At 43.1% G+C, this 27575-nt stretch overlaps 1 protein-coding gene across 1 annotated transcript in view; it reads right to left on the bottom strand.

Moving 5' to 3' along the window:
• DIP2B (disco interacting protein 2 homolog B) overlaps positions 1 to 27575 on the bottom strand; it is a 131278-nt gene that overhangs the window by 28415 nt on the left and 75288 nt on the right. The window contains exons 4-18 of the mRNA XM_084609958.1: positions 25858 to 25983; positions 19328 to 19540; positions 16112 to 16261; positions 14311 to 14430; positions 13380 to 13577; positions 12249 to 12340; positions 10171 to 10281; positions 8622 to 8745; positions 7727 to 7836; positions 6215 to 6317; positions 4846 to 4910; positions 4402 to 4495; positions 3730 to 3849; positions 1454 to 1568; positions 186 to 325 (exon numbers count right to left, since the gene is read on the bottom strand). Coding sequence (XP_084466084.1) covers positions 186 to 325; positions 1454 to 1568; positions 3730 to 3849; positions 4402 to 4495; positions 4846 to 4910; positions 6215 to 6317; positions 7727 to 7836; positions 8622 to 8745; positions 10171 to 10281; positions 12249 to 12340; positions 13380 to 13577; positions 14311 to 14430; positions 16112 to 16261; positions 19328 to 19540; positions 25858 to 25983 — 1881 coding nt within the window. The remainder of the gene's footprint in view (positions 1 to 185; positions 326 to 1453; positions 1569 to 3729; positions 3850 to 4401; positions 4496 to 4845; positions 4911 to 6214; positions 6318 to 7726; positions 7837 to 8621; positions 8746 to 10170; positions 10282 to 12248; positions 12341 to 13379; positions 13578 to 14310; positions 14431 to 16111; positions 16262 to 19327; positions 19541 to 25857; positions 25984 to 27575) is intronic.

Genomic DNA, 27575 nt, shown 5'->3' with positions numbered 1-27575 from the left:
GCTGTCTTGGGGATCTCAATGCTCAGTTGCCGTTTGTTTTAAATGAGCATTGCATGTCCCGAACCCATTAGGTGGTTTGAAAGCCTCAGCCCCAGAGGTTCACTCTCAGCCCCAGCTCCAACTGCTACATCCATGCCATCTGCCAAAGGGTGTTTATGGAAATACAAGGCCCTGTGCACGCTCACCTCCCGGCATCACATGGCCAACATCCTGTACCGTGAGAGCAGAGTTTTTGTCTTCAGTGTTTACGCGAATGACACCATAACTTAGCCCATTCATGGACAGGATGGCTCTTCCGGGCAAGGGTGCCCCAGGGACACCAGGCCTTGAAGGAAACAAACCGACATGCTGAAACATCAGTAAACACATGACATCATTAAGCCTTGACAGGGAACACATACACACAGTGACATAAGGATGCTTTTCTGGGTTCTTCTGTGTATCATTTTGCGACATATACTGAAATCCCATTTCACAACTGAATTAATTTGGGGAAGAGTAAGGGATACCAGCTGAGAGAGCCATGCTGATAAGGGAGTTGGAAAAGCTTAGTCCTAGGCCAGTACAAGCACTGCGAAAACCAGCCAAAAGCCCTGTGGAGCAGCTCTTCCATCTGGCCTTCAGGGTAATCTATTGCAGGGGCCACCTCCTAGGCTGGCTGATTCTTGCTTTGTTTACTGCAGGAAGGGGCAATGGACAGGAACAGAGTATGAGAATGATTTCTTTCCCCAAAACAACGTATAACGCTATCGCAGAGAAGTGCAGCCCCACACCAGCAACTGCTGGCAAAAGTGAGAAAATAAATGCCTGCTTCTCCCAGGAGCTACTCTGCTACTGGCTTTTAACTACTAGACAAAGAAGAGCAAAGACTCATAGCTTTGAGAGAAAATTCTTCAAGGCCCTGATTCAAGCAAGCACTACAGTTCGTGTATCACTATGAGCATGTAAGAAGCCCCACTGGATGCATGTGAACAAACATTAGCTGGGATCACCTAATATAGCACAATTCACAACACAAGGAAACCCACTGCTATTATTTAAAGGGACACTGGCAGGTCTTATATGACCCAAATATTTAGGCTGAATAAAGTAAAAGCTAGGACCAAAAGAAACATTTCCATGACTTGTCTTTTTTTTTTTTTTTTTAATTTATTCCAGTGGGAATAGTTAAACAAAAACAAAAAAAACCCTCAAACATTCCTCCAGCTCAAGCCCTGCAAGGGCCTGAAAGTGAAACTAAAAACTGTCAACAAATGGAAACAGACTATTCCTTATTTCCTGCCCTCAGCTGAAAATGCAAAAGAGTAAACAAACAGTAAAAAGTTCAAATTTATCTCAGTTTCAGTAGTCTCAGGAATTACTTATAATATAGGAAAGGAAATTATTTAAACATATTTTTAACATGTCCCTTTAATATGGACATAGGTTAGCAGGATGCAATGCACCGCAGTACCTCCGTATTGCTACAGTCATGGCTTCTGGAGATGTGGCACATGGACAAATTGCCTCAGGTTTCAGCCCATGGCTCTGAAACAAGCTCAGGAAAGCATCGCATGAGGAAACAGACCCTAGAAGGTAAGACAACATTTTAAACAGTTTTTGAAATTGAAAAAAAAAATTATGCTTAGAAATTACCTGGAAGTAAGTAGTACATTTTTATTTAGGGATCTTGTGAATTGCAATCTCATTTCTAACTAAGGGCACATTTTTCAAAAGTAACTTAGGCACTAAGGAGCCTAAGTGAGTCACTGAAAGTCAATGGAACTTGGGGTTCTAAGTCATTAAAGTAGAATATTTAAAAGGCCTAAGTAGACTTCAGTCACCTATAACAGTAATAAGACACCAGTACGTCTTTCTCAGAGCAGCCACTATTTCATTATAAAGTTGTACTGTATTTCTGTAATCCTGGACATCCCTAAAAAAGTTTTTTTGGGAAGTATTGTACAAAAGATTATGTACAAGACAACAAATACTATTATTCGGGAAAGCCTCAGAATGGAGGCTGTGATTTAAGGGGCTCAACTGCTGCATGGGTAAAAAAAAGACGGCAACTTTCCATCTACATTCTTTTAAACAACTTCCAGGTTTGCTTTTTTGAAAGCTAATGCATTTATGCACCTAACCCTACCGTAAGGGGATCAGTTTTGGTATAGAACTGACCAAATCAGAAAGATACTTCATACTTCAAACTAACACCTTGCTGGCTAAGGCCCAAACAATCTTCCTCCCAGCCTGTTCCAGAGTTAGTACATATAGAGATACTCAGGGATGACAAACATCTTCCCCATCTCCCCCATATTAACGCACGTCCACTGGCTCCATTTCCTTCCACCGCACAAATCCAAAACAGCCTTAACTGTATTCAAATCTCACTCCTCCAGTCAGTGCCATCTGGACAGACATTCATTAAGCCCCATAATCACCAGCATGCCATGAAGATCTGTTGCTCATTTCTTTCAACACCATTTAAAAAACCCACATCCCCTGTGTGCAATTTAGAACCACTCACACCCCATTGCCAGCTAATGTGCCTATTCCTGTTCTCTTGCCCACTAGACAAATCACTGCACTAACCTTTTAATCTTTTTCTGCCAGAATACTCTATATTACATACCAGAGCATCCAGCTGTCCCTGCTGCCTGGCCAAGTCCTCTGTTCCTATCACCTCTTGCAATACCATCCTTAAGATTCACACTTGAAGGGACACCAACAACTTAACACAAATCACCCTTCTGTCTGAACACCTTTCATCTATAGTTACTGTAACTGAAAGTTTAGGGAAAAGGATTCCCTGTATACATTCCCAGTTTGTGTATTTGAGAGACACAGTTGGTAAGATTTTGAGGGCTCTTGACATCATGAATTGCACTGTTTGCCCTGTAGCGTCAGGCAGTTTCCCTTGTTTGCATGGGTCTTGGAGAGAAGCATTTTAAAAATAGGAAAAAGTGACTGTACAAGCCTAGAACTGGCAGGGGAACTCTGGGTTGGGTGTGGAACCTGAAATCCTTTACCCTTGTGCTTGGGGCACTGAGGCCTGCCTTATTGGACTGTCAGACAGCTGCCTCAGTTTACTCCTGATAGAAGCCAGTACACGGAAGCGTGAGTGGCGGGTAAAATAGGCCAGAGAAGGCCTTGCCTTCCCTGGCGCTGCCGCCGACCTGCTGCTGGATACCTGGGCCACGGTGGCCCCAGCCCTTCCCCGTGACCCCCACCGCCTCCTGCACTCCATACACCCTTGTCCCTGCTGCTTGCCATGTCCCTCCTCCTCAGGTGTTGGGTCCAGTGGCTTGGCGGGGCCTTCAGAGGCAGGAGGAGCTGGTGCTAGGGGCCGGCAGATTCAGTCCTGCCCGGCGCTGGGAGAGGCTGGTGGCTCAGCCCTGCCTGGCTCTGGGAGAGGCTGGCAGCTCGGCCCGACTCTGGCAGGTGGGGGAGCCGGTGGCTCGCCAGCCCAGTGCTTGGGGAGGTTGGCGGCTCGGCCCAATGTGGCTGGGGCGGGCGGGTGGGGTTCCTCCAGTCTCAGGGCCCCCCTGGGTCAGGGCTTCTACTTTTACAGGGTGGGAGGGGGGTTTCGGGGCTCCGGTGTTTGGGGGTGGGGCCCTGGGCAGAAGGGGTGGGGCCAGCGGGCTTGCCTCCCCAAAACAGGGGTTCACCTGCCACCCATGCATGGAAGTGACTGAAAACATGATCAGAGGAACCTCTCTCATGGCAGCCGTGTGAGGGAATACTCACAGGGATTAGCACCGTCAGTTACAATCAGCATCCGCAGAGAACTCAGGCTGACATCTCTTTGGTCCCGATGAGCCATCATGGCCCAGTGCAAGTCTCGACACTTCACTAAAGCCACCTTCGCTGCAAACGAAGGGAGCAAATGAAGTTAGTACAAATAAAACCATTTGCTGAATGCTTTTTTCAGTGAAGCTGCAGGGGCCTAACACCAGTATCCTCCCATTAGGGCAAGTATCTTCAGCTCACAGACGCAAATCCTTTTGCCCATTTGAAGGTTAAGTAACAGAGGTTGCAGGGATGGAATTCTCCTCTGATACAGGAGGTGAAGGTAGGGCACCCACACTACCAGGTCAAAACTGCTACTACATACTAGGCAGAGTGACTGTGGCCCTCCATGTGTTTCAGCTAGGGCTTGGGGTTAGCGGCCCCTGCATGTTGATGCCATTCCCCTGGCCTACCAGCACCATCTTGCAACATACAAACCTGGGGATTCCGCATCAAGCTCTCTGTGGCCTGCCCTATGCACACATTGAAAAGAATCCAGGGTTTTGGGCCACTTGGTAGGATTCTGACTAGCAATCAGGCAGGCTCCCAAGCTTTAAATAGAAGTGCAGTGCCCCACAAATGTTCGTCTGGAAAGCCACATGCTAGAATCTTAAGGAATGCCATTGTTACCTTTGTGGGTATGAACTCTCTGCACCCAGGAGAGTGGGCAGGTTTTCATCACAGAGTAGGGCACGCTGAGGGTGTGCAGCTTGTTCATTACATTCTGGAAAGCAGAGAGATTTGTGGGAAAGGGCCAACAAAATATATCCAATATAAATCAGAGATGGGAGTCCCCTTTTCCCTCCCAATGCCTGGTAAAGCCTGTGCACTTCCTGCAGTTAATATTTCAAAGCCTCATTTGAATGAACAGAGAGTATGATGACTAGGCAGAAGACATTATTGCTCCTGCCTGCAGATCTGCACTGACTCCAAAGGAAGTGCGTAAAGCTGGATCTGAGCGCGGACTGAGCCCAACTCTCCTCCTCAAACACTACTTCACATTGTAATCAGGAAGGACAGTAAAATACCCAGAACAACCATCCTGCCAGTTTTCTCCCTGAAGCACCAGCTCACCGTTAACATGCCATGCCAGAGCCCTGCGTCCTTCTTGAAATCCAGAACATTCACTATGGTTTCACCTGGAAGAGGAAAGTTGTGATATAAGAAATTTGGCAGATAACTGGGAAGATGCGGCTGTATTACTGATATTGGAACTTGCCCCTTTCCCAATGCAAAGTCAAGTTAGCTCCCTGAGGCAGCTCCTGCTGGGCTCCCAAACCAGCAGGCTAAGTGGTTCCCTTCAGGCAGATGCCAGGAACTTTGAAGCTGCGGAGGACACAACTCTTGTTTTTTCACCTTGGCATTTTCTTTACAAACATTTAAAGATCACTGTTTCCCTTAAGCTTGGCAAACTCAAAGTGCCAATTATTTCTTAAGCGTTTCATACAGTACTTAGACACCATGCAAACACCTCTCCATGGCAGCACATACTGGCGGCATTATGCAAACAGCAAGCGTTTAGCCTAGTCCATTTGTCCTCTTATGCATTATTAAATAGATTCCAAGCTCCTTGTTATGGATAATACAAAACAGGTACACACAGGTGCATACACAGAGCACAGTAAAAAGAATGGTAAGACACAGAAGACCTACATAAAACAAAATCTGAATTTAAGGGAAGGAACACCTTACAGACAGCTGCAAGAATATAACGTCTGGCATCTCTAGGCTTTTATACCACATTCATCACTGTAATATTGGAGTGTCCTAGCCTCCTTATACATGAGGTGTTGAGTGGAAAGAGGTTATAGAGCCATCATTCAAATGCCTTGGAAGACTGACCCTTAGGAGCAGTGGAAATGAATGGAATGGCTCCCAAAAGGAACACAGTTGCATGTCAAACAGAAATGATGACATACAACTCATTAAAGGAGCTCTGAGATCATGACTGGTAATTTCTGTTCTCCATAACTGGATTTAACCTGTAAAGCTCAAACTAGTTTGGGACCTGGTTATCTGAGAGGCCACGGTGCGTGTGCATTGCCAGCATGGAGGTGAGAAGAGGCATTCCAGCAGGAGCTCCTTCAATGCAAGTGAAAGAGAGCTAGTGGCATGATGTTCTTTGAAAAAGGATCCTCAAGTTTGGAGCTTGTGCAATTTTGCTCCTCCCATCCCCCAGTTCACCAAGCCATGGATCTGTAAACCTCCATGCACACTGCAAAGCCCACCTTTTGTCCCTTTCTGTTAAACCTGTTGGGCAGGGCGTGGGCTGAGGTGGAGATAATTATGGGTTGACCTTTGTCTACGTTTAAGCTAAGATTTTTAATTTCTGAGATAGTTTAAACTTTTAAAATCTATCTGACTGAGCACTGGAAAGAATGATCTTGCAGCGAGCCGAGCTTTCACCCCTTCGTGCACATATCCACCATGTGATACTACTCACCTTCTGAGTAGTTGCAAGCCTGAGACAGAGCCTGACAATGAGACAGCATGGCAATACGAGACACTGTCACCCCCATCACACTGCCTTCCTTACTAGTCTTGTACTGGAAAGCAACATAATAAGAACATAAGAACGGCCATACTAGCTCGGTATCCTGTTTTCTGACAGTGGCCAATGCCAGGTGCCTCAGAGGGAATGAACAGAACAGGTACTTACCAAGTGATCCATCCCGTCACCCATTCCCCAACTTCTGGCAAACAGAGGCTAGGGACACCATCCCTACCCATCCTGGCTAATAGCCATTGATGGACCTATCCTCCATGAATTTATCTAGTTCTTTTTGAACGCTGTTATAGTCTTGGCCTTCACAACATCCTCTGGCAAGGAGTTCCACAGGCTGAATGTGTGTTGTGTGGAGAAATACTTCCTTTTATTTGTTTTAAACATGCTGCCTATTAATTTCATTTGGTGACCCCTAGTTTTTGTGTTATAAGAAGAAGTAAAGACTTCCTTATTTACTTTCTCCACACCAGTCATGATTTTATAGACCTCTGTCATATCCACCCCAGTCGTCCCTTTTTCAAGCTGAAAAGTCCCATTCTTATTAATCTCTCCTCATATAGCAGCCGTTCCATATCCTGAATCATTTTTGTTGCCCTTTTCTGAACCTTTTCCAATTCCAATACACCCTTTTTGAGATGGGGTGACCACATCTGCACGCAGTATTCAAGATGTGGGCGTACCATGGATTTATATAGGGGCAATATGATATTTTCTGTCTTACTATCGATCCCTTTCTTAATGATTCCCAACATTCTGTTAGCTTTTTTGACTGCCGCTGCACATTGCGTGGATGTTTTCAGAGAACTATCCACGATGACTCCAAGATACAAAAGGCAAACTGAAAAAGCAGTCTGTAGGGTAGATGACACCCAAACACTGATATTATTTAGGATGCAGTAGTTCCCAGTTAGTATTACTGGGATGCACAGAGGAAGACAGGCCATACCGTGAGAAGTGAACAATCCAAAGTGTTGCCATGTGAAACAAAGGCAGAAATCTGAATGTTACCAAGTACTAACAGAATTAAACAGACCGAATGAAAAGGTGATCACAGGAGAGCCCCCCCCCGAGCTACAGGGTGGACTGTACCAAGTCTCCCAGCACTAAGCCTTAGCTAAGATGTGCTGATACACTCCTGTGAGCAACCCTACAGTGCGGTCAGATTAAGCCACTCTCTAGTCATCCCACACACTGTATATGAATTGTTTCACTTGTCTTTGGAGCAGAGATTGTGTCTTCCTCTGCATTTTGAACAGCAAACAAAGTCACAAACTGGTATATGACTAAAAACAAGCATCATGGCAAGTTGTACATGATGAAAAGTGTATTGTTTTGGCAGGAAATTGGCAAGTTTGGAACAGCTCACTTGAAAGTGCTACCATTTTGATGGCTTCTGTGCATTAAATTCAATCCAGAGAAGCTCATTTCTGACCATCATTCACTACCCACCTCAATATATGCCGGCTCAGTTCCTGCAGTTGAGATGTTGGGCTGCCAGTCCTTTGGTGACTTGGAGAGATACTTTGAGTCTGTCACAACCCATTTGAGTCTGGGCCAACCTAGAGCCGAAATCAAAGGCAACCTTAAGACCTGTATCTGCTGAAAGAATCTATATTCATCTGAAATATAGAAGTGATCATTTGCCCATATCACTTAGGGCTTGTTTTCCCAGCAGCAAAGTTAAATAAGCAAAATGCAAATTAATTTGAAGGAAATGCATAGCTTTAAAACCAAACGTGATTTGGACTTGATTGGGTTTACTTCCGACAGAACCACAAGGATCATTTGATAGAAAATGACGCGCTGTGTAATTTGCGCTGATAATTTGATGTCATTTGACAAGGGGAGCAACTATGCTTGGTTTAGGATTATCAGATGACTGCAAACATACAAATCAACCCAAGGCAGATCACTAGCTAGACAAACTCATCCCTCTTCCCATGAACCAGTACATCTAGGGCTTGCAAGCGGTGGTGGGCTCTTTCGCCCACTCACAAATTGACCCTGCAGTGTTTATAAATATAGCTCTGATGTAACATTAAAGAGACCATGATTTTTCTCTCTCCAAACACTGCTGAACTGGTTCTAGCAGAATGTTGGTTTCTAAAGTGGCCTCATCCTAATCTACACTGCAATGCACTGGCTCTGTCAGAGACATGCATAAGTTTGTGCCTCAGTGGTGCATACAATTCATAGTCCCAAACAAGGCAACGACCCCACTGCAAACCTTGCTCACTCAACCCAGAGAAGAGCAAAACAGCACATGGTTTTTGACTTCTAACAGCTAGTTTTAGAGTTCAGCCCTGGGGCGAACAGGTCAAAACAAAAGTGTGACTGAACTAACCTTTAAACTGCACAATCTCTCCATTCTGGGTTTTTGGCAGCCCCTTCAGACAAACCTCAGTGGTGAGAGCCAAAGTGATGCCACAGCTCCCCAAGAGGAAGCCAATCTGCTGACCACCAGCATCCTGAAGGAAAAGAAAATAGCCACTGTGAGTTCCAGATGATGGGAGAGTATGAAGCCAACTTTACCCTTACCAAAAATCAAGGCACGGTAATGCTTTGGTAACTGGATCGGTAACATTATGGACCACATTGGGAAAAAACAACGTTCTGTTTCATCTGATTTGTCCCATGGACGTCTGGCAATGGTTTGAAACTCAAATGACAACCACAGTCTGGCAGTGAGGATATGGATACAGTCATATGTTAACATGCTCTAGAAAACAATATATGCATCATGAAGGCATGCTGGGTGTAATGGGGACTCTCATGCTGACAGAATTTGTTCCCTAGGGCAGGTTGAGCAGCTGTGACAGATGTATTTCTGTGAGCAAATAAAAGTCCACAGAAAAATGAGAACCTATTGTAAAAATATGGAAGATAACTTCATGTTCTGAGAACAAGTCTGTTCCCTTCACTTAATCCTGAGGTCCAGGGATGCAAGTGGGAAGACTGGGAAAAGTTTCTGGTTCTCAAGGAAAAAAACAGACAATGTTGCACTGGCATAACCATTAATGGCCAGAGGTGAAAGGCAGATGATTTCAGTGATGAGATGGGCCTATTCATATGGATGTCAGCATATAGCCATTGCACTCACATGGTTTATTTTCACTAGGGAAAGCACTAAATCTTCAAACAAGCATCAAAAAATGAAAATGGAAATACATCAAAATAATAAACATACCCTCTCTGTCCCCCTGTAACTGACTAACCCTATTGCACAAAGATAAAAGCACTGGAATGAGTAGCTGATCAAGTGACTTGACTGGCCAAATATTGGTAGAAGCTTTAATTTCATTTGGTTACCACAGCAGTTGTCATGTTGAGGCTGCAAAGCAAAGCTCTAGAAACCCACAACATTACCGACCATTTCATTACCACCACTCTTGATGTATGGTTACCATTATTATGCTACCATGGTTTCGTCTCATGAAATTCTATTGTTTCTCAGCTTTTAGAATGGCAATAATGTAGCAACGTTAGGAAAAACCTCTTCTGGGAGCAGGGATTATACAGCAAGAAGTGACTGGGAATAAAGGTCTATTTTTCAGATGTGCTAAGCATCCACAACTCCCATTGAAGTCAGAAGGGAGCTGCAGGGAGATTAACAAGGACAGGTTATAGACATGTGTCCATCACAGTGTCTAAGGAAGTCCATTGTTCTCTCAGCTGTTGAGCAAAATTCTTCTAGGCAGCCAAAGAATTTTCACAGTTTTAGACTCTGCAATGGCACGTGCCTATAATTCTTACACACTGAGCTGGTACAGAAGAAGAACTGCTAAAAGGCGCCGTGGATCATTATGAAATGCTATCAAATCAGAGGCTGATGGTCTGACTTGGTTTTCATCCCACATCAGCCGATCCACTCCTCTAAGATGCATCAACGTTACCTTTCTGGTAAGAGGTACCTCTATAGGCACTGGGATCACTTCCGCTAGCAGACAGCCATAAAACGCCACCATGAACATGACTGGGTCATTGTTGGGATAAACAAGGGCTACCTACAATTCACAGAAGTATTTGGTTAGAGAAGATATGAGGCACAACATTAAAGTTGGGTTTGTTACATACTCAGTGATTACGCTGTTTAATTAAAAAAAAGAATTAAAGTCATCTCAATGGCTGATCCCATCTACAGCCCATGAAGTGAAAATGTTGCCAAAAAATCCATTGAACTCCGTTTTGTCCTAACACATGAAATATTAAACTATGGTTAGCAATTAAGAATTTACGAAAATCAAATTCTCGGTTTAGAGCAAATTTGTAGATGGTAGAAACGTGTAATGCAGAACCTCTTTCAATAAAGCGTTTACTCCCTTGCCATGTTATTCCTACAAAACCAACCCAAGATTTTTATTATTACAGTTCGCTCATTTCACAGCTTTCCCCTCTGACAGGCCAATTCCTACTGCATTGTATCTTTGCATCTGAGAAGTTTACTTTTTAGTGATCCTCCCATGGGTATGGATTCAAAAAGGGCAGTAATGATATTCCAGAGTAGGTTATTAGGACAAATTCTCTTTACAGATTCTTTTTTAAGTGGGGTCTATTAAAATGAACAATAATACCAACTTGCCCATCGTAAAATATCCTCTTTAGCATGATGCTGACATGATCATCAACCCTCGAATCAGGGTCCAGTGAGGAATTTTGGCATTTTAGTTTCAGAGGTGGGAAAGGGACAAAGATAAACTTCATAGCTTTTCAGGCATTTTTAAAAGGGAGGTCATAGAATCATAGAATATCAGGGTTGGAAGGGACCCCAGAAGGTCATCTAGTCCAACCCCCTGCTCAAAGCAGGACCAATTCCCAGTTAAATCATCCCAGCCAGGGCTTTGTCAAGCCTGACCTTAAAAACCTCTAAGGAAGGAGATTCTACCACCTCCCTAGGTAACTCATTCCAGTGTTTCACCACCCTCTTAGTGAAAAAGTTTTTCCTAATATCCAATCTAAACCTCCGCCACTGCAACTTGAGACCATTACTCCTCGTTCTGTCATCTGCTACCATTGAGAACAGTCTAGAGCCATCCTCTTTGGAACCCCCTTTCAGGTAGTTGAAAGCAGCTATCAAATCCCCCCTCATTCTTCTCTTCTGCAGGCTAAACAATCCCAGCTCCCTCAGCCTCTCCTCATAACTCATGTGTTCCAGTCCCCTAATCATTTTTGTTGCCCTTCGCTGGACTCTCTCCAATTTATCCACATCCTTCTTGAAGTGTGGGGCCCAAAACTGGACACAGTACTCCAGATGAGGCCTCACCAATGTCGAATAGAGGGGAACGATCACGTCCCTCAATCTGCTCGCTATGCCCCTACTTATACATCCCAAAATGCCATTGGCCTTCTTGGCAACAAGGGCACACTGCTGACTCATATCCAGCTTCTCGTCCACTGTCACCCCTAGGTCCTTTTCCGCAGAACTGCTGCCTAGCCATTCGGTCCCTAGTCTGTAGCTGTGCATTGGTCATGCATGTTCAGATTCTAGCACAGCATCCCATACAGGTCTTCTCTTTGGGAGCTCTGCACAATGTACAAGGCTGTGTGTGTTTTTATATTCCTATACATATACAGCTGTAGTTAATCTCTGTACATATACATGCATACAATGGGAAGAAGAGCGAACTGAACCTTTTCGCTAATATCAAGAGCAGCGTGGTAAGACCTCTGACATTTTGCAGGCATTGCTCCTAGAGAGAGAGGATCGTGTAGGAGAGATTTTCAAAGGGGAGTTAGGGACTCCTCCAGACACTTTTGAAAATCTCAGCCCAGGAGTTCTCTTTCTGAGGGCTGGACAGGGGTCTTTCCATGCAGCCTGGAAACATTTCTTTAAAACACAGCTGGCCCCTTGGATAAGAGTCATGCACTTGCCCTTATTAAAAAGGACAAGACTGTAATGTTCATGGCAAGTGACAATGCAAAAACACCCTCTTCCCATTTCACAGGAAGAGTCAAACATTCCCAAGCTCATTACCCTGTCTCCAGGCTTTAACACGGGTTCATTTTTGGTCCCCAGTTTATTAAGCAGCGTGTAGGCCAGCTTAAGGCTTCTGCTCCACAATTTACCTAAAACACAAAGGGAAGAAGTTTGCCAACTCCACATCAACCAATCACAGCCTAAGTAGTAGTAACAGCTAAAGGATCCTAAGCCCTATTTTGCAGAAGTGGAAGCACGAAGAGGCTGAGTGATTTGCCCACGGTGACTATGAGTGACAGAAATGGGAACGGACCCAGAAATCCAAAGCCCAGCCCCCTGCAGTACTTCATGTAACAATAAGAAGGTGCAAAGGCAAATCCAACCTGCAAGAATCCTTTAGATATACCCAGGACTTAATCCTTATGCAAGTTTGATTCAGAAAAATTAAATTTAAGGCTTCCCTTTAAAAAGGACACAAGTAGCTGTTTTGCTATTGCCTGGCTATGCTAATCATCACAAAGAGAAACTGGGTAAATCCAAGAGTGACATGAAGGCAACACTGTCTCCTGTTTTCACACAGACTCAGATCAGATTCTTAATTAAGCGGCAACAAAGAGCAAAGGTGGATGTTGAATCTACAACTATTTCTAGAGACAATGAAAACTTCATCAGTACCTGCTCCATGTCCTCCTGTGCTCCTCACAGCGCCCATCAGCGTTAACTCCAACTCTTGGCTTGGCTCCGCCTTTCATGCTCCCCCTGTACTTGGAATGGTCTCCAACCTTGTCTCAAACAGGGTCACATGCCACCTCCCATATCCTCCCTTCAAATCCACTGCTTCCAAGAATCCCTCTACCTGTGTTCACATGTCCCTCCCCTGATCTATTTGAGGGAAGGGATCTGGTCATATGCTATGTGCTGTAAAGTGTCCTGCACATTTACAGTGCTGTATCAGTGTGAAGTCAGTACAAGGAGGAGACTGACCACCAGAGACAGGAAAACTCATTACAATAAGATGTCTGCAGAATCTCCCCTCTCATGCTGGATTTATAATGTTTTGTCTACAAACCTCTCGCACCCCAGGAATTTGGGCAAACATTTTTCCAATCTGGCTGCCAGCTGTCAATTTGTGCTCTACCACACCCCAGCACTGTAAGAACGATGCAGCAGCAGAAATATACCACTCACCATAGGTCAGGGTATAGACTGGTTTTCCTGTAACATCCAGTGCGGTCAGACAGGGGCATTTGGCCTGTGTGGTCCCCCAGCGCTTCAGTGCTGCTTCTAAGGCAGGAGGCCAATTACAAACGACTCCGAGCGGCTCTCCCTTCACAGGTGTCATCTGGCGCCCCTCTGGTTTGGGCTGGTTTGGGTCAGGCTGCGGGACTGAAAGAAAATTAAATCCCCCCCCACCCAGTTAGTCCCAGCTCACATACAAGCAGGGAAGAGAAGTGAAAACAAATGCTGTTCCACACAGAACACAAGGCAGCCTGTACATTTATAAACCCCAAATGAAACCCTGCCAAAACCAAAACACTGCCCTGCACAAACAACATTCCCCCTGGGGAGAGGATGAGAGAGAGAACAAACCACATGTGACACGTTAGTCAGGCTGCTTAATGCATGATTGAAAGGCACTCAGAAACTGCAGTAATGAGGGCAGTAAAAACTTATATGAAATAGAATGGAATTCCTCCATACTGAACCAACAAGCCACAAGTTGCTTTGAAGTCACTGATGCAAAAAAACCTAAAACCAACAACCCACTTTTCCTTTGGGAAATTATTAGGGTTCAGGTGACCTTAGAAATTAGGCTTTCAAAACCAATTTAAACTTTGTGTAAAAAAGTCTAAGCAGTTTGCATTAATATAGTGTGGGTGTAAGGGGCTGGACTGACAGCCCTGGAGAGTTACACCATCCATCCATCCACTGGGCAATGGATTACTTTAATGACTACAGTCTACCCTGGAGCTTGGCCACGGACAGTCCACGGGCGCTCATATCACCTTTAAAGAGGAAGTCGATCTCTAAGTCAACTCTGTACAACAGCATAACAAACACATCATGTGTTTGTGCTCACAACACATAAGCAATAAGAGCATTTCTTGCTGGTTGTTACCTTCCACGATTTCTTCAAAATCATCCACAAAAAATTCCTTCAGGGGTGGCCTTTTTGGTCGTTTCAGGGTGTTGAGCAGCTGTTGAATTTTTGTGGAGACTCTGCTACTTACAGGGACACCTAAAGGGGAAGGGAAAGAATTCAGCTAATCAATGAGCTTGTCATCTCTAGCAACATTAATTTCCTACCTCCCTTCGCAAGAAATTATTTTCTCCTGATGTGCCCACTTGCCCTGTCAAGAGGCACAATCTTAACCACCAAGGCCAATTAAGACTGACACTGTTGGGCTTGGTTCTATTTTAACCAAGAGGGCAGAAATTGTTAGTAACTTATCTCCTCCCTCTCTGAAGTCTCATCCCCATCTGTCTTTGGTACGTTACATGGGCTGTGAAACGTGGCACGCAATTTAGCATGTCTTCAGAATAACTGCCAGTGCCATTGCATGACTTGACCAGCAGAGGGTGTTGTAAGAATTACAAGCATTGACACCACTTTTACCTCAGAGACTTACACCAAACAGTTTATGATCAGTATCATCAGCTTTATAGTACCAAAACTGTAGTTAAGAATTGTATTTTCATTAGTCTCTCCTCGGTTTGTGTGGCTTCCAACACAACAGCATTTTAAAAGCAACAAACCCACATATAAATTCTGGACTTTGTTACCAAAAGGCAAGAAGCTGAAGAGAGAGACAGAAAATGCTACCCTCACTTACTAGCTGCACCTTCAACATGAAGTTAGATGTTGCAGGGAGATAAAGGCTCCTTTGAAAACCCAACCCAAAGAGTAACAGTTTTCCTAAGTGTGACTAATCTTTGTTGGGTTCATTTAAAAATCAATTCCTTCCTCACAAAGAGTTCTATCCAGGCCTTCCTTTCCTTCTCAGTACACTATTCATAAGCTTCAGCTCTGTACTCGATGCTTGACATTTACCTACCACAATATCAGTAAATTTAGCACTGGAAGGTGCCAGGTTATTTTTCCATCAGCACCCCTGGGGACTGAACTATTCTGCCCTGAAAGTACATCAGCAGTGCAAGCTCCCCACACATCCCCTCACGGCATCTGTCTCACTAGCAATCTGAGGAAGCAGTGGGAAGGGCCCATTCAATTCTTGGCTACCGTTCAGATTGCCCTTGGTGTTCGTTGTTTTCGTTTGTTTGTCCATCAGGAACTAGACCAAGAAACCTCCTATAAGAAAATTCCCTTCAGAGGCCATCTGATGGCACTGAATGTAAATCACAGGGCAGGAACTGAGTCAGCAATCTAGGTTCAGCAATCTAGAAGAGAAAGCTTCTGAGCTCCCATCCTCTGAGACATTCAGTCTCCCTGAAAGGCAATTATAACCTAGTTTCAGGCACGTTTGGGGAAGTATTAAAACTGCTTCATCCCACCAAGCAACTGTTATTCTCTAAAATAGCTGTTGAAGGTAGGCTCTCGAGAACTCTGAGCAAGTGACCTACAAAAAATCTTGGCGCCAAAAGTCTTGGACTTCTGGAATCAACAGAGCTAAGTGTGTTGAGGTTAGGGTGTGCGGTGAAGTCTATTCAGCTCTCCAAAATTTTTTTTCCTGAGTGGGTAGACAGGAAAGGGAGTGTCCACAGTCTGGGGGTATATAACAGCTGACACTGCAGCCACTTAAACTTAACAGTGTGTTTGTAGTGAGTCTGAATTGGTTCAGGAACCTACAGCAAGTATAAGCACATTCTGAAAGTCATACACGTCACTGACCCCACCACCCCCAAGTTCAGCTCCTCCCACGCCATGCTCTCATTTGTGGGTACTCAGAAAGGTTCCATACCATCAGCAGTGTCCATGAGACTAGATCGATTGGATCCCTTGTGCGTGCCTTTCACGATTCCTGATGGAGGAAGGTCAATAGTTGCTGGGCGTGCTGAGGAAGAGGATGAGGAGGTAGTTGCAGTGACATCAGGGGGAACGGAGAAATTCTCTTGAAAAGGGAGAAAACTGATATTCAATTTAACGTGCACCTTCAACTATCCAATGGCCAAGTAAGGTGTCAATTATGCAACAGCTACTGTCCTCTATAACAAAATAATGCTTTGCCCTGCTATCCTGGCTTTTGTGAAAGCATCTTAGGGTGATTTCTAAATGCAAACTCTAGACACTAGATACTTCAAAAAAAAGTACTTTTAGATGAAAATTTGCCTTCTGATGGTCAAACTCCTAGAACAGAAAGCTGCTGTGTTATCTCCTGCTAGAACCTGAGCTGTAATAATGTCTCACAAGGCATGACTTCCTCCTGAGTTACAGATTTGTAAACTAAACAAGAGGGAAAACATTGGTTATAGATGTAATCCTTAGAAGGAGATTGGAAAAGAAACATCATGCTGGGTTGTGGTACCCTTCAGTTTCAATAGCTAAGCAGGGTGGAACCTGGACAGTGTTTGATAATAGACCTGCAAGAAAAACCTAGGCCTCAATGAAGTGATGCTGGCCTTCCGTTTGTCAGTACTGAGAGCCTTGAGTTAGGGGGCATTTTGCTGCTGGAGGTCCTGGCTTTCAGATGAGATGTCAAATAGAGATCAACTCGCATTCCTTCAAAACTCCAAGTTCCTTTGGGCAATAGCAGGAGTGCTAAATCTGGCTCTGCTCCACTTAAGTGCATTTTGTCTAGCTAAGTCTCCTCTGTGGGTTTAATTGGATATGGTATTTTTCACTTTATCCTAAGCTGCCACGTTGTGTTGCAGTGCATTGTTAAAGTTCAGAAGTGGCTGCATTATATTCACAATATTTACTGTCCTACACAAATGCCTTGTTAAAGCAGATTTTAACATTACTGAAGAAATATAACTCTTATGTAAAGCAACTAGAGCATGACTATAAAAGAATATAAGCATTGAACAGACTGGAAATAACCAAATTAAGGTAATTTTCATAAATACCCCATTATTTTTGTAATTCACACTTTGTCAATACTGATATATGAAGATTCACAAAACAACCTTAACACTGGCCTGTAAAACTACTTACACAACTTCTCTAATATTCTGGGTGATGAAAGCTGTAAGACAGATAAGTTGAAAGTTCATAAGCATGAACAAGGATCCCTGTGTTTAAGATGATGGGAATATGAATTTTTCACACACCAATGTGGTTATTAAGCAAACATGTGATCTGTAAGGGCACCAGAATATTAACGAACATTACTTTGACTGGTCATTTCCTGTTTCTTTAATGCTTACAGTATTTCATTGATGGTAATGCTGTAAGTTATGCATTTTGCATAAAGGGTTATATTAATTATTTCAGCTTCTAACGGAAACAAAGAACAAAAGGTATAACGTTGTGTTTCTTAAAAGAAAAATCAAGAGCCCTGCAGGTTTGCACTGGATTGGCACAGAAGCACAAAGCTTACTACTGCACCAGGCACACAGCAGCAGTTCCCATGCAGCTGGTGAATGACTTTTTCTATAGTACCAGCAGATCTGGGGCACTGGGATCCCCCACATTTCCTACAGATCTCAGCAGTGCAGAGGAGGGGAATCTGTCACCCACTTCCTAAGGACAGCAGGACAGGAGCTCCACACCTGTGCATCTCCTATGGCATGCAAAGGAGGAGGCATACAGAAAAGGAGCATCACTCCTGTGCATCTTGAGAGCTATGCTGGTGGGGGATGTACCCACCCTATGGCTCTCCTAAGCTCAGTGGAAACAAGCACCTTGGTTCTGTAGTGCTTTGTGCAATGGTGACCAGGAAGGAACTTTTTAACTCCTCTTTCCAAAGGGCTCTCATATAAAATTGTTTATGCAAGAGTTCTAATACATACCATTTTAGATATTGACATCTGAATAACATATCTATTTCATGTTGCCAATGCAAAGAGTTATGATGAAAAGATTGCTTTTATTTATTTTAAACTAATTCATGCACAAGATTTTATTGGGCATCATTTGAAAACAAGTGCTAAGAAAATTAGGTATTAATTTGACAGTAACTACACAAGTGCTGAACAGCGAGCAGCGCTCATTCATTACCAGAATGCTGATTCCACAACTGTAATTTTTTTTTGCATTCCCCAGTTTTTAAAGTGCCGCTGTGCGTCAATAAAGCATTAATTATACTGACTACATTTTATGTGCAGTTTTCCATTTCAGAAAGCCACTTGCATCCCAGTAAACAGAAACAAAACCATCAGCAATATAAATGTCAAAGGAACAGAGTAAAGTGAAGCTGGTAAAATCACCAACTCTTCTATGCATTGCTTGCTCCAAACCAATTAAGCCAAAGCACAGAGCACACAGATACAGCTATCCCCCTGGGTTGCAGTAATAACCTTAAGAGCATATAAAAGGGAAAGATGAGCAATGGAGCAAAACAAACCCTGAAATTTCATACAGCAGCAGGGAGCACCTCAGAGCATCAAAAAACAGAGCCTGGGGTATCCAGATCTGTAATTCCCGCCACCCCTTCCCAGCAACATGGACAGCTAGCTTGGAAAATAGTCAAGGCTTCAAATCTGTGTCAGATCTTAATTTGTGATGTTGCAATTCCCTCATGAATGGCTGTGTGCACTGGGGTTTTGTTTTTTTAAACAATAAATACTAAGATAACATATTATTAAAGTCTAATAGTGCAAGTAGAATTTTTAAAAAGCAAAGTATTCCAACCCCCTGACTTGTTTTAGGAAAAGATACAGCTGTGACATGCCACAGAACATGAAGGCCCAAGTCACTCCCCTACATTTGGCAGCACTGTTTATGCAAATAGCAGCTGCAGGTAGTCGCAAGCATTAGCAACACCTACGTGCAAAAAGAAAGCTCTGCAGCTGAGCATGTCAACATTGTAAGTGCATCCCTGGGATCTTTTCTACACCAGCAGGCTCCTATTTCCCTCTGACCAAGTGCACTTTTCCAAACTCTGGGGCCAAGCTCAGTGGAGAAAGAATGATGCCTTACTACAAATTTTCTGTATACAATGGGGGATTCTAACTTTGTGAAAACAGAATCTAAACTTGAAGCAGTTTTAGTTTTGCTGTTCATACCCAGCTCCTACCTATTCGAGTACTGGCAAATACATCAGCTAGTGTCCCACTGGTCCCTTTGCCTTCTCCATGGGATAGTGTAGAAGATGCTGATGAAGACGTGGATGAGCCCTGAACAGATCGGTTGATCCAGGACTCAGCATTCTGTAAGCTCTGATGCAATGCAGCAGAAAGAGCAGCCTGGCGCCTTAGCGACCCCTCATCCTCGGACGCAGAAGACGTGTCTGTATGGAATCAAAACAGAGAATCTAGCCTCTTTGGAAAGCACATTGCGTTTAGCATGCTCCTTGGCAATGACCTACTATTGACAAAGGCTTCACATTCCCAACGTGGAGGATGCTCTTTAGAGACTTGGAGTCAACAAGGTTACATAGGCCAAAATGGAGATAAAATTTGTTAAAGCAGCAAACATCCCCAGTTTGAACCAATTTACTCCTGTAAAGAAAAACTTAAAGATAATCTAACACTAGTCAGACAGTTATACCTGTCATAGGGAGACCCATTAGTGCATTCCCTCGCCCCTCATAATTGTACCATTCAAACTCTCTATTAAGCCGTCTGCTGTGTTGCTCAGCAGCAGTCATTCTGAAATGGAAACCCAAGTATCAGAGGATCAGCCTGTGTCATTGCTGAGCCTTTGGAAGGAGCAAGTTTGTTTGAAGTCATGGACAAATGTCCATAATGCAACAACTATTTTGCAGGGATACATGCAGACAGCAGCAACTTTATGCTCCCCAGCAAATAAAGCTATTCATGTGTGAATAGCATTCTCTTTGCTGTTGTACATATTTAAATGGTAACTTGAAAAAAATCATACAACAGGGGGTCTGCATCCTGCATGTGCAAGGAGACCGTATTTCCTCTATTATGATCCCATGAACTAAGAATATAGATATCATAAGAGATCTTGCATTATTTATTCAGTGCCATAAATGTGCATGGTGCTACATATAAACCTAGTTTACACTTTGGCTTTAAATATTTTAGTGTTCTGAAATAATCCTGCTCCTTAGTAGTCTCTAAAGCCATAAGTCAGACTTATCTTGCAAGCCAAGGCAAGATACAGCCCCCATCTAGAGAAAGAATCTGCAGTTAAGAGGCAAATGCTGCAAATCAATAGCAAGTTCTAATGTATTCATACAGCACCCAGGACTCACAATGGGCCCATGGTCGTGTACAAAAGTAAGGACAATTGAAATAAAGCAGGAAGCCATGCAGACAAGGGGAGCAGCCAGTCAACCGATGGGATGAGGAAAAAACCAGGAATGACTAACAAAAGAGAGGTCAAAAATGGCCAAAGTTGGAGTTGGTCTAACAGAAAGAACTGTTGTGAACTCCACAGATATGAGGCGGGGGGGAAGGAGATTCCACAGACTGAGTCCCTCAGTCAAAAGGATCCTGCTTGCCCTCCCAATCCAGATGGAATCTCAAAACCACAAGTGATAAACCAGGCCACCTCCATGGCCTTAAAGAGGTGTAGGGTAAATAGGGGCCAGATTATTAAGGGCTTTAGGGTACCTATCAGCAAGACCATGAACCCATTTGTTCACTGGCAACACCCACGGAGTGGTTAGCGCCAATTCCCCACTCTTATACCAAGGTGCAAGTGGGCAGCTGTTGGGTTTGTATTACATACTGCCCATTTAAAGATCACCACAAAATCAGGAGGTCAACGTCAAATTCAAAGAGACAAGAACAGGGACAAGATGAGGCAACAAGTCAGAATCTCAGCATGGGATTGTATAGGATATGTAATTGAGATCTTGATCCAAAGCTCATTGATGTCAAACCTGTCTCATTGGGCTTTGGACCCTACCCCGAACAGGGAACATGGTTCACTTTTGGGTCCACGCAGTGAGCACTACCAGAGGTGCCAACAGTTACCGAGCGTAACTCTCAGCAGATAATTGATAAAAGAATAAATCTCAGAATAAAACAGCTAGAGTATATAATCATCAAGTGTATAACTGTAGCTGCTCCTTTGGATCTCTCATCTGTGTCCTGCCATATGGCAGGTGCGTCTTCCTATCCACAGGAAACGCTGCAATTGGAAATTCACCTGCCAAAAATAATACATTCAGTGTAATAAACCTAAAATATAACTCATTAAACAGTGGAGGCCTTTAGACCTGCTGAAGGAATACGTTTTTTCAAAAGAAATACATAGTTCAAGGCTCTACATTGAACAGTCTCCCTTGCAGCTGTAAATGGATTCCATAAAGCCATTTTAATTTGTTTTAACTTAATATGTATATGTCTGAAATTAAAATAACTTATTTGAGAAAGGCAGCAAAACTGGTTTTGGGTTATTGGGTTTTGTAGCCAATTTGTTTCATTATTTTTCCCCATGGGACCAATTATGCAATTAGGTATATCGTTTCAATTCAATTACCCAATTTGCCAGTCTTAAAAGAGAGTTTTTAATGAGTTAAAATTGGTTCTTAGGAGACCTGTCATCAGTGAGGAATTCAGTATCTCCCTTTGTTCGTGATACTACTAGACACTGCTAAGTAGGTATTTCAACAAGAGTAGAGTTCGCACTGAATACAAGACAAAGGTCACTATACCACAAAATACATATGAAATGCATTAGTATATATATTTACAGTGTAGGGAGTGTTTTGCTGCTTCGCCAGCTCCAGACTTTTTCCCAGATCAGGAAGAATGTTTTAAATATGCCCTGTGTATGTAAATATGCCTATGTGCTCTGACAGTGCAATATGTGAGATCTATAAGCATACTGTAACCCATTTATCAGTGATGTGCAGGGGAGCATTGGTCAGGGCCCAATCTAAAGCAAACAGTGACAGTCCACTGGTACAATCACATGCAAAAATTTCTGAACAGTGCAAAACCCAAACATTTGCCAAATACACAAGTGTTCATACAAGCTTCACGTTAAGTCAATTTGATCGTGGGGAATTCACTATCCTCCAAAAAGTTTAGAAGCAACCTCTGAATGTAAAAATCAAGCAGGAAGCATTTAAAGCCCAGAATGCTTCGCATCATCATCACTGGATTTGGTATTTGACATTTGCACCAGCGTCAAATACACATTTTCCAGCCATGTGATTCAATAGATTTCTTCCAGCCAGCACTTATAGCAAAGATTGGTGTTTAACTGAATAGAATTACTGCAAATACAAAACACTTCCTGTTTGTTTTCACCGTGCAAAAGTCACAAGTGATATGAAAATTATGCTTAAATAATTTGAGGCATTGGCAAAGTTAACTTTACATGCATCTTTTACAAGAGTACGTAACCTGTTCCGCTAAAAAGAACACATTTAAACTCAAAATCAAACACAGCACTGTCCAAAACAAGTGCATGGGAGATACTTTCTTGCAAAAACTCCAAGCAGGTGCTTAAGCGCTGAATGCCATGAATTCTGTGACAGCCCAGTGACTTCTGTAAACTTAGAGAATGTTTGGTTTATCAGCCTCCGTGTCAAGCCTCTTAATGGTGAGCACTTAGAATCTTGTTGTTTTCTACACAAGAGATTAGTGTCCCTAGTACCGTATGGAAAATGTGTTGTCAGAAGTCTAAGTCACTGCTGATGCTATACAAAAAGCTACAGGGAAAAATATTCCCTCATAATATTGTTTGAGACCCTCTACACCAGCTCAGACTGCCTTCCTTCCTGTGCACGTAAGTATCGTCTTCATGTTGACTTCTGCAGTTTTTTGAAAGGTTCTAGTTGATGTAAAAGTTATCATTAAAGTTGGTGGCTTGCTAAATAAGGTCGTTGGTCTAGTGTCTATGTATGGAAGTATTCACCTAAATTTTTATGCTGCTAAACCCTTAAACGAGCAGTAGGAGACTGCACTGTCTCCATCTGCTTGTTGGGAGGAGGAACTCTTACACAAGCATCTGAACTAGCAGAGAAGACTGAAGTCTATTAACTTGCTGATGATGAAAGGTGATGGAGCCCTGCAGACTAATTTCTTCCAGCTAATCATACCACAGGTTCAGCATGGGCAGAGCTGAGAAGCTTCACCCACAAGCTGATAACACTGGTGTCTAAACCCCACTCTGTAGGGGCAAGAGAGAAGATCTATCCTCAGTCCTTGATACTTCTGCTTTGACTGCAGGGGGCCAGTTAGAGATAGCAGTGGTAGCTTTTGACAATATGGATATCTACACCTACCAGGAACTGGACTGAGTTCCTACTAATTTCATAAAGCCTATCAAAAAATCTGTCCATCTGTGCGAGTGAGTACACTGTTTCTTCTATTCCTCCCTCTCCAAAAGAGAAATGGGAAGGGGACCATTGAGCTCCTTAGACTCTCTCCTTTTCATTCTCTCCACTGGCCTGCAACATGGTGTCTTTCAGAAGAGCTAAACCCCAGAGTAGTTCAGTCAGAAGAGGTCACTGACTGTGCAGACACACGTCCCCCTTCCTTCCAGAGGCTGTGAACACGCTGCTTCTGCTTCACACCCAGCTACCATCAAGGCCTGTGAATCAGCTCCTGAGCTCTGGCCCACAAATACATATCCCTGCCATTGAGCACCAAGCATTGCCATCAGACCGGCTGGAGTTAGATGGTCACTCCTTTTCCTCCAGGTCATTCCACTCCTTTGGTCCATGCGTGGTGCAGGAGCATAGTGCAGTACTCGCTGCATATGCACAGATGCAGCCAGGTTCAAGGCAGAGAGGAAAGCCCGCTGAATTTTAACCCTTCCTGTGCATACTGCTGTTTTTGTCAGTGCGTTGATCCACATGAACGAGTAATATCTATGCACAAAGAACTCCTAAAAAGGGGAAACTGAGGTAATAACCTCATGACATTAGGGAATAATTTCAGGCCATAAAGAGAAACGAGATGGCAGTAATTCAAGTTGTCTAAAAGAATCTGAATATCCACATAATTAGGTCACAAACTGACAAAGAGCTTAGGAGCCTTCGACCAAGCTAAACACTTTAAATTCCCCTGCCGCACAAAGTACAATTTATGCATTTGACCAAAAATATTAAAAGGAAGGTTCGTTAATGGCTCTCAGCTGCCAGGCCTTGGTTACGTTTTTGGGGGTTTAAAGATTGTGAATTTCACAGGCATAGCAGCAGGAGCGTCACAGGTTTAATGAAGGGTAATACCTATCCAGAGGTTAACAGGCAAACCCCTTCAGATGAGATATCACAGAAAAGAGCAAGCCACACAGCATTTAAAAAAAGCAAACTGAGAAAGGGAGCATGTACAAAGTGACACCACCTTTGGAAAAAGATGCATCCACTCCCCAAATCTACTCTCACATGGAGGCTCTGAACACTCACTTTGTTAAGGAGTTGAAATTATATTCACTACAGGGTACCAAGTGTAAGATTATTTTGAAGTTACAGACTTTTACCCAGGGCCAATGGGCTCATTTTATACAAGAGCCTCTTGAATGTTATATAGGATCCTTCCCTTAAAACCTGATGCTGCAAAGAGGCAGCAGGCTTGTGTTTATTACTTTAGCTTGTCCTACTGGCTTTGCAGAGTGAAAATAATTATCAGTATTAAGGACAGATCCACAGGGCAGAGGTCAATGAAAGGCTTCCCCCAGTTAGATCAGGCCCTCAGCATCCATTCAATTGTAGGCCACCTGGTGCAACACCAGTTTCTTATTCTATGTTCTGTATAGTGATGAACACAGCTGGAATGTACCAAGTCAATAATAAACTTGGGATAATTCTTACATGATTATATAAATTGCAGTCTCAAAGAGAGTTTTGTTTTTTTTAAATACTAACAGGTTTATTGCACTGGTGTAAAAATAAAAAATAGAATGAGCAGAGATTACATAGCAATGTGTGAAACTGTAGCACCCAGAGGTTACGGTATTGTTGCCATCAGCACAAATGGTCTGAGGTTGTGCAACTGTATTTACAATCCATCACCTCGTGCACAAAGCTGCTTGAAAAATGGAAAAAGGTTTATTCATTAATATTTGATGAAAACCTACCAGGACCTGCAACAAATTATGTGACTAGCTTTATTGCGGAGGCTCAGGATAGCCACTTCATGTGAGTATGCAGGGAGTGAAGAGGCCCTGAGTATTCTGGGATCACAGAAAGTCTCTGAGTCCATGCCTCAAAAAGATGCATCATTGTAAATTACTAAGCTTCGGAAAACCAGTGGCTGCTTTTGAATGCTGCGTGTTACCCTTCGGAAAACACAAGCCCACGATGTTGTTTTAACTTCTTATGGATGAAGTATGAAATAGGGATCCAGGAAGCAAAAGAGAAATTCTCAGTCCAAGAAGGTGCCTCAGCTTCCACACCTGGAGCTTTAAAAGGCCTCAGAGGACGAATTATTTTCCCCTATTGTAAAGCACTGCTGAGATATCAGCTTTGCAAGGGAGGGTTACTGAACACACATTCCCTGAACATGCAAATCACCAGCCACTTAGATATGACAAGGGAACCTTGGAAATAATTTACCAGATAGAAGTGCAACATGGTATTTAACAATCTTTGCATAACTTCAGCCTCCTGGCTTGGAATCTGTTAGATTTTTTTCAACCCCTCTCAGAACCACAACTGGCAAGAGTATTCCTAACCTGGGGGCGTGCAGGCATCAGCTGGCGATTGTACAAATGTGGACCGTCTTTTAGTTGGCATGGGCAGGGCCATCTTCTGTTCTTTATGCTTTGCCAGTGCTGCTTGAACTGCCTCTGTGTGAATATCTGCAAAATGGAAATTACCACCCTTAGTTTTGGAAAAGTAAAAACCTATTAGGAAGAATGAATGAATGAATGTAAATAAATAAAGTTGTTTAAAAAGGAGTTATTCACATATATTATAGCCACCGTACCGCCCTGCCCTCGTGCCTTCTAGCCAAGACCTCACAGCACCTTCAAAAACAATGAATTAAGCTTTGCCACCCCACCTATGACATTTATTTTCCCTATCAGTAAAATTGAAAACAGTGGTTAAGTGATTTGCCAATCCAGAGTAAACAGGTGGAAGAGTCAGGAACTTGGGTTCCAAGTATCCTGCACTAACCATTAGACCCCTTTGTCTCTCTAGAAACTATTTTGTAGCACATGGCATTTCTGTAACCTTTTCCCCCCAACCTCCCATCCCAACCTGCTTGTCTGTCTTAAGCAACTGTTACCTCTTGTCTTTCAGACTACAAGCTTTGGTGCAGAGTGCTGTGTTTTTCTATATCATCTTAGTACAGCACTTGGCACAGTAGGTTACCAAACTGTTTGGCCACCAAGCAATACCATAACTGGTTAATAAATAATAAAAATGCACAGGTGCCAATGTTCCATAGAACTAATCAGCTTTGAAGTATTTTAAAAGATCTGACACATTTAGCCTTTAAAAAAAAAATCTGATGTAGTTTAATATTTTCCACTGTGCTATGTTAGAAAAATCCTACCAAAGGCAGCTGGAAACAAAACAGTCATTTAATTTTAAACATTAGAATACAATGGATCCTTTAACTTAACAAGCCTGCCCTGCTTTGAGCATTCAGTAGCAGCCTGCCCAAAGTTTTAACACAGAACTTCAGAAGAATTACTGCAGACATTCAATGGCACGGTCAGGGAACAAACCTATGGATTCAAGGGAACAGTCCACGCCCCAAACCAAACATAAGTTTAGGAATCAAATATTTTACCACAACACAAGAAGAAGAAATAAAACGAGTAGAATTTGTTGCCCTCAGAGGAAAATAAAAGGGAAATTAGAGAGACGTCAGTCAGAAGCTGTCAGAGCTGCACTTATTTTTTTAAAAAAGTCAGATGTTTATCTGCATTTATTTTTCTACAAATCAATCTAAATACAAAACAGAAGCCAGTGAAATACTGTTTTCACCCATCCTCTGATGGAGATCAGAGATTCTTCACTCTTTTGGGGGTACTTTTATGGGAATAATTTCAGAAAAGTAGCAGGGAAAATAATTTTGGAATCCTGGAGACATGTATGGTTCCAAAGTGACCTTGGGACTCCGGTGCCAGCTCTCTTGGCACACATCACTGGAGTGGTAATCAGAATTGTATTATGGGAGAGGAAAGCCTGCCGTGGGGGACACAGTGGATTTAGCTGTTGGCACCAGCCCGTAAGAACCCTAAATAAATCACAGCACAGTACTGCACGAGAAAAACTGCTGCTGGTGCTATTTTTTCACTTTTACCAGGGCTTTCCGTCCAAGAAGCTCAAAGCAGTTGACACAAGTGAATTAAGTTTCACAATCCCCCGAGGAGGGAAATATGTTCCCCTCACACAGATGGTGAAGTGACTTAGACCATGTCTACATGATGGGTGCCAC

The sequence above is a fragment of the Lepidochelys olivacea genome (assembly GCF_965140295.1).
Source record: "Lepidochelys olivacea isolate rLepOli2 genome assembly, chromosome: 20".
NCBI classification, from domain to species: domain Eukaryota; kingdom Metazoa; phylum Chordata; order Testudines; family Cheloniidae; genus Lepidochelys; species Lepidochelys olivacea.
Note: the sequence above shows the minus strand (reverse complement) of the source record. Positions and strands in the feature narration are given on the sequence as shown.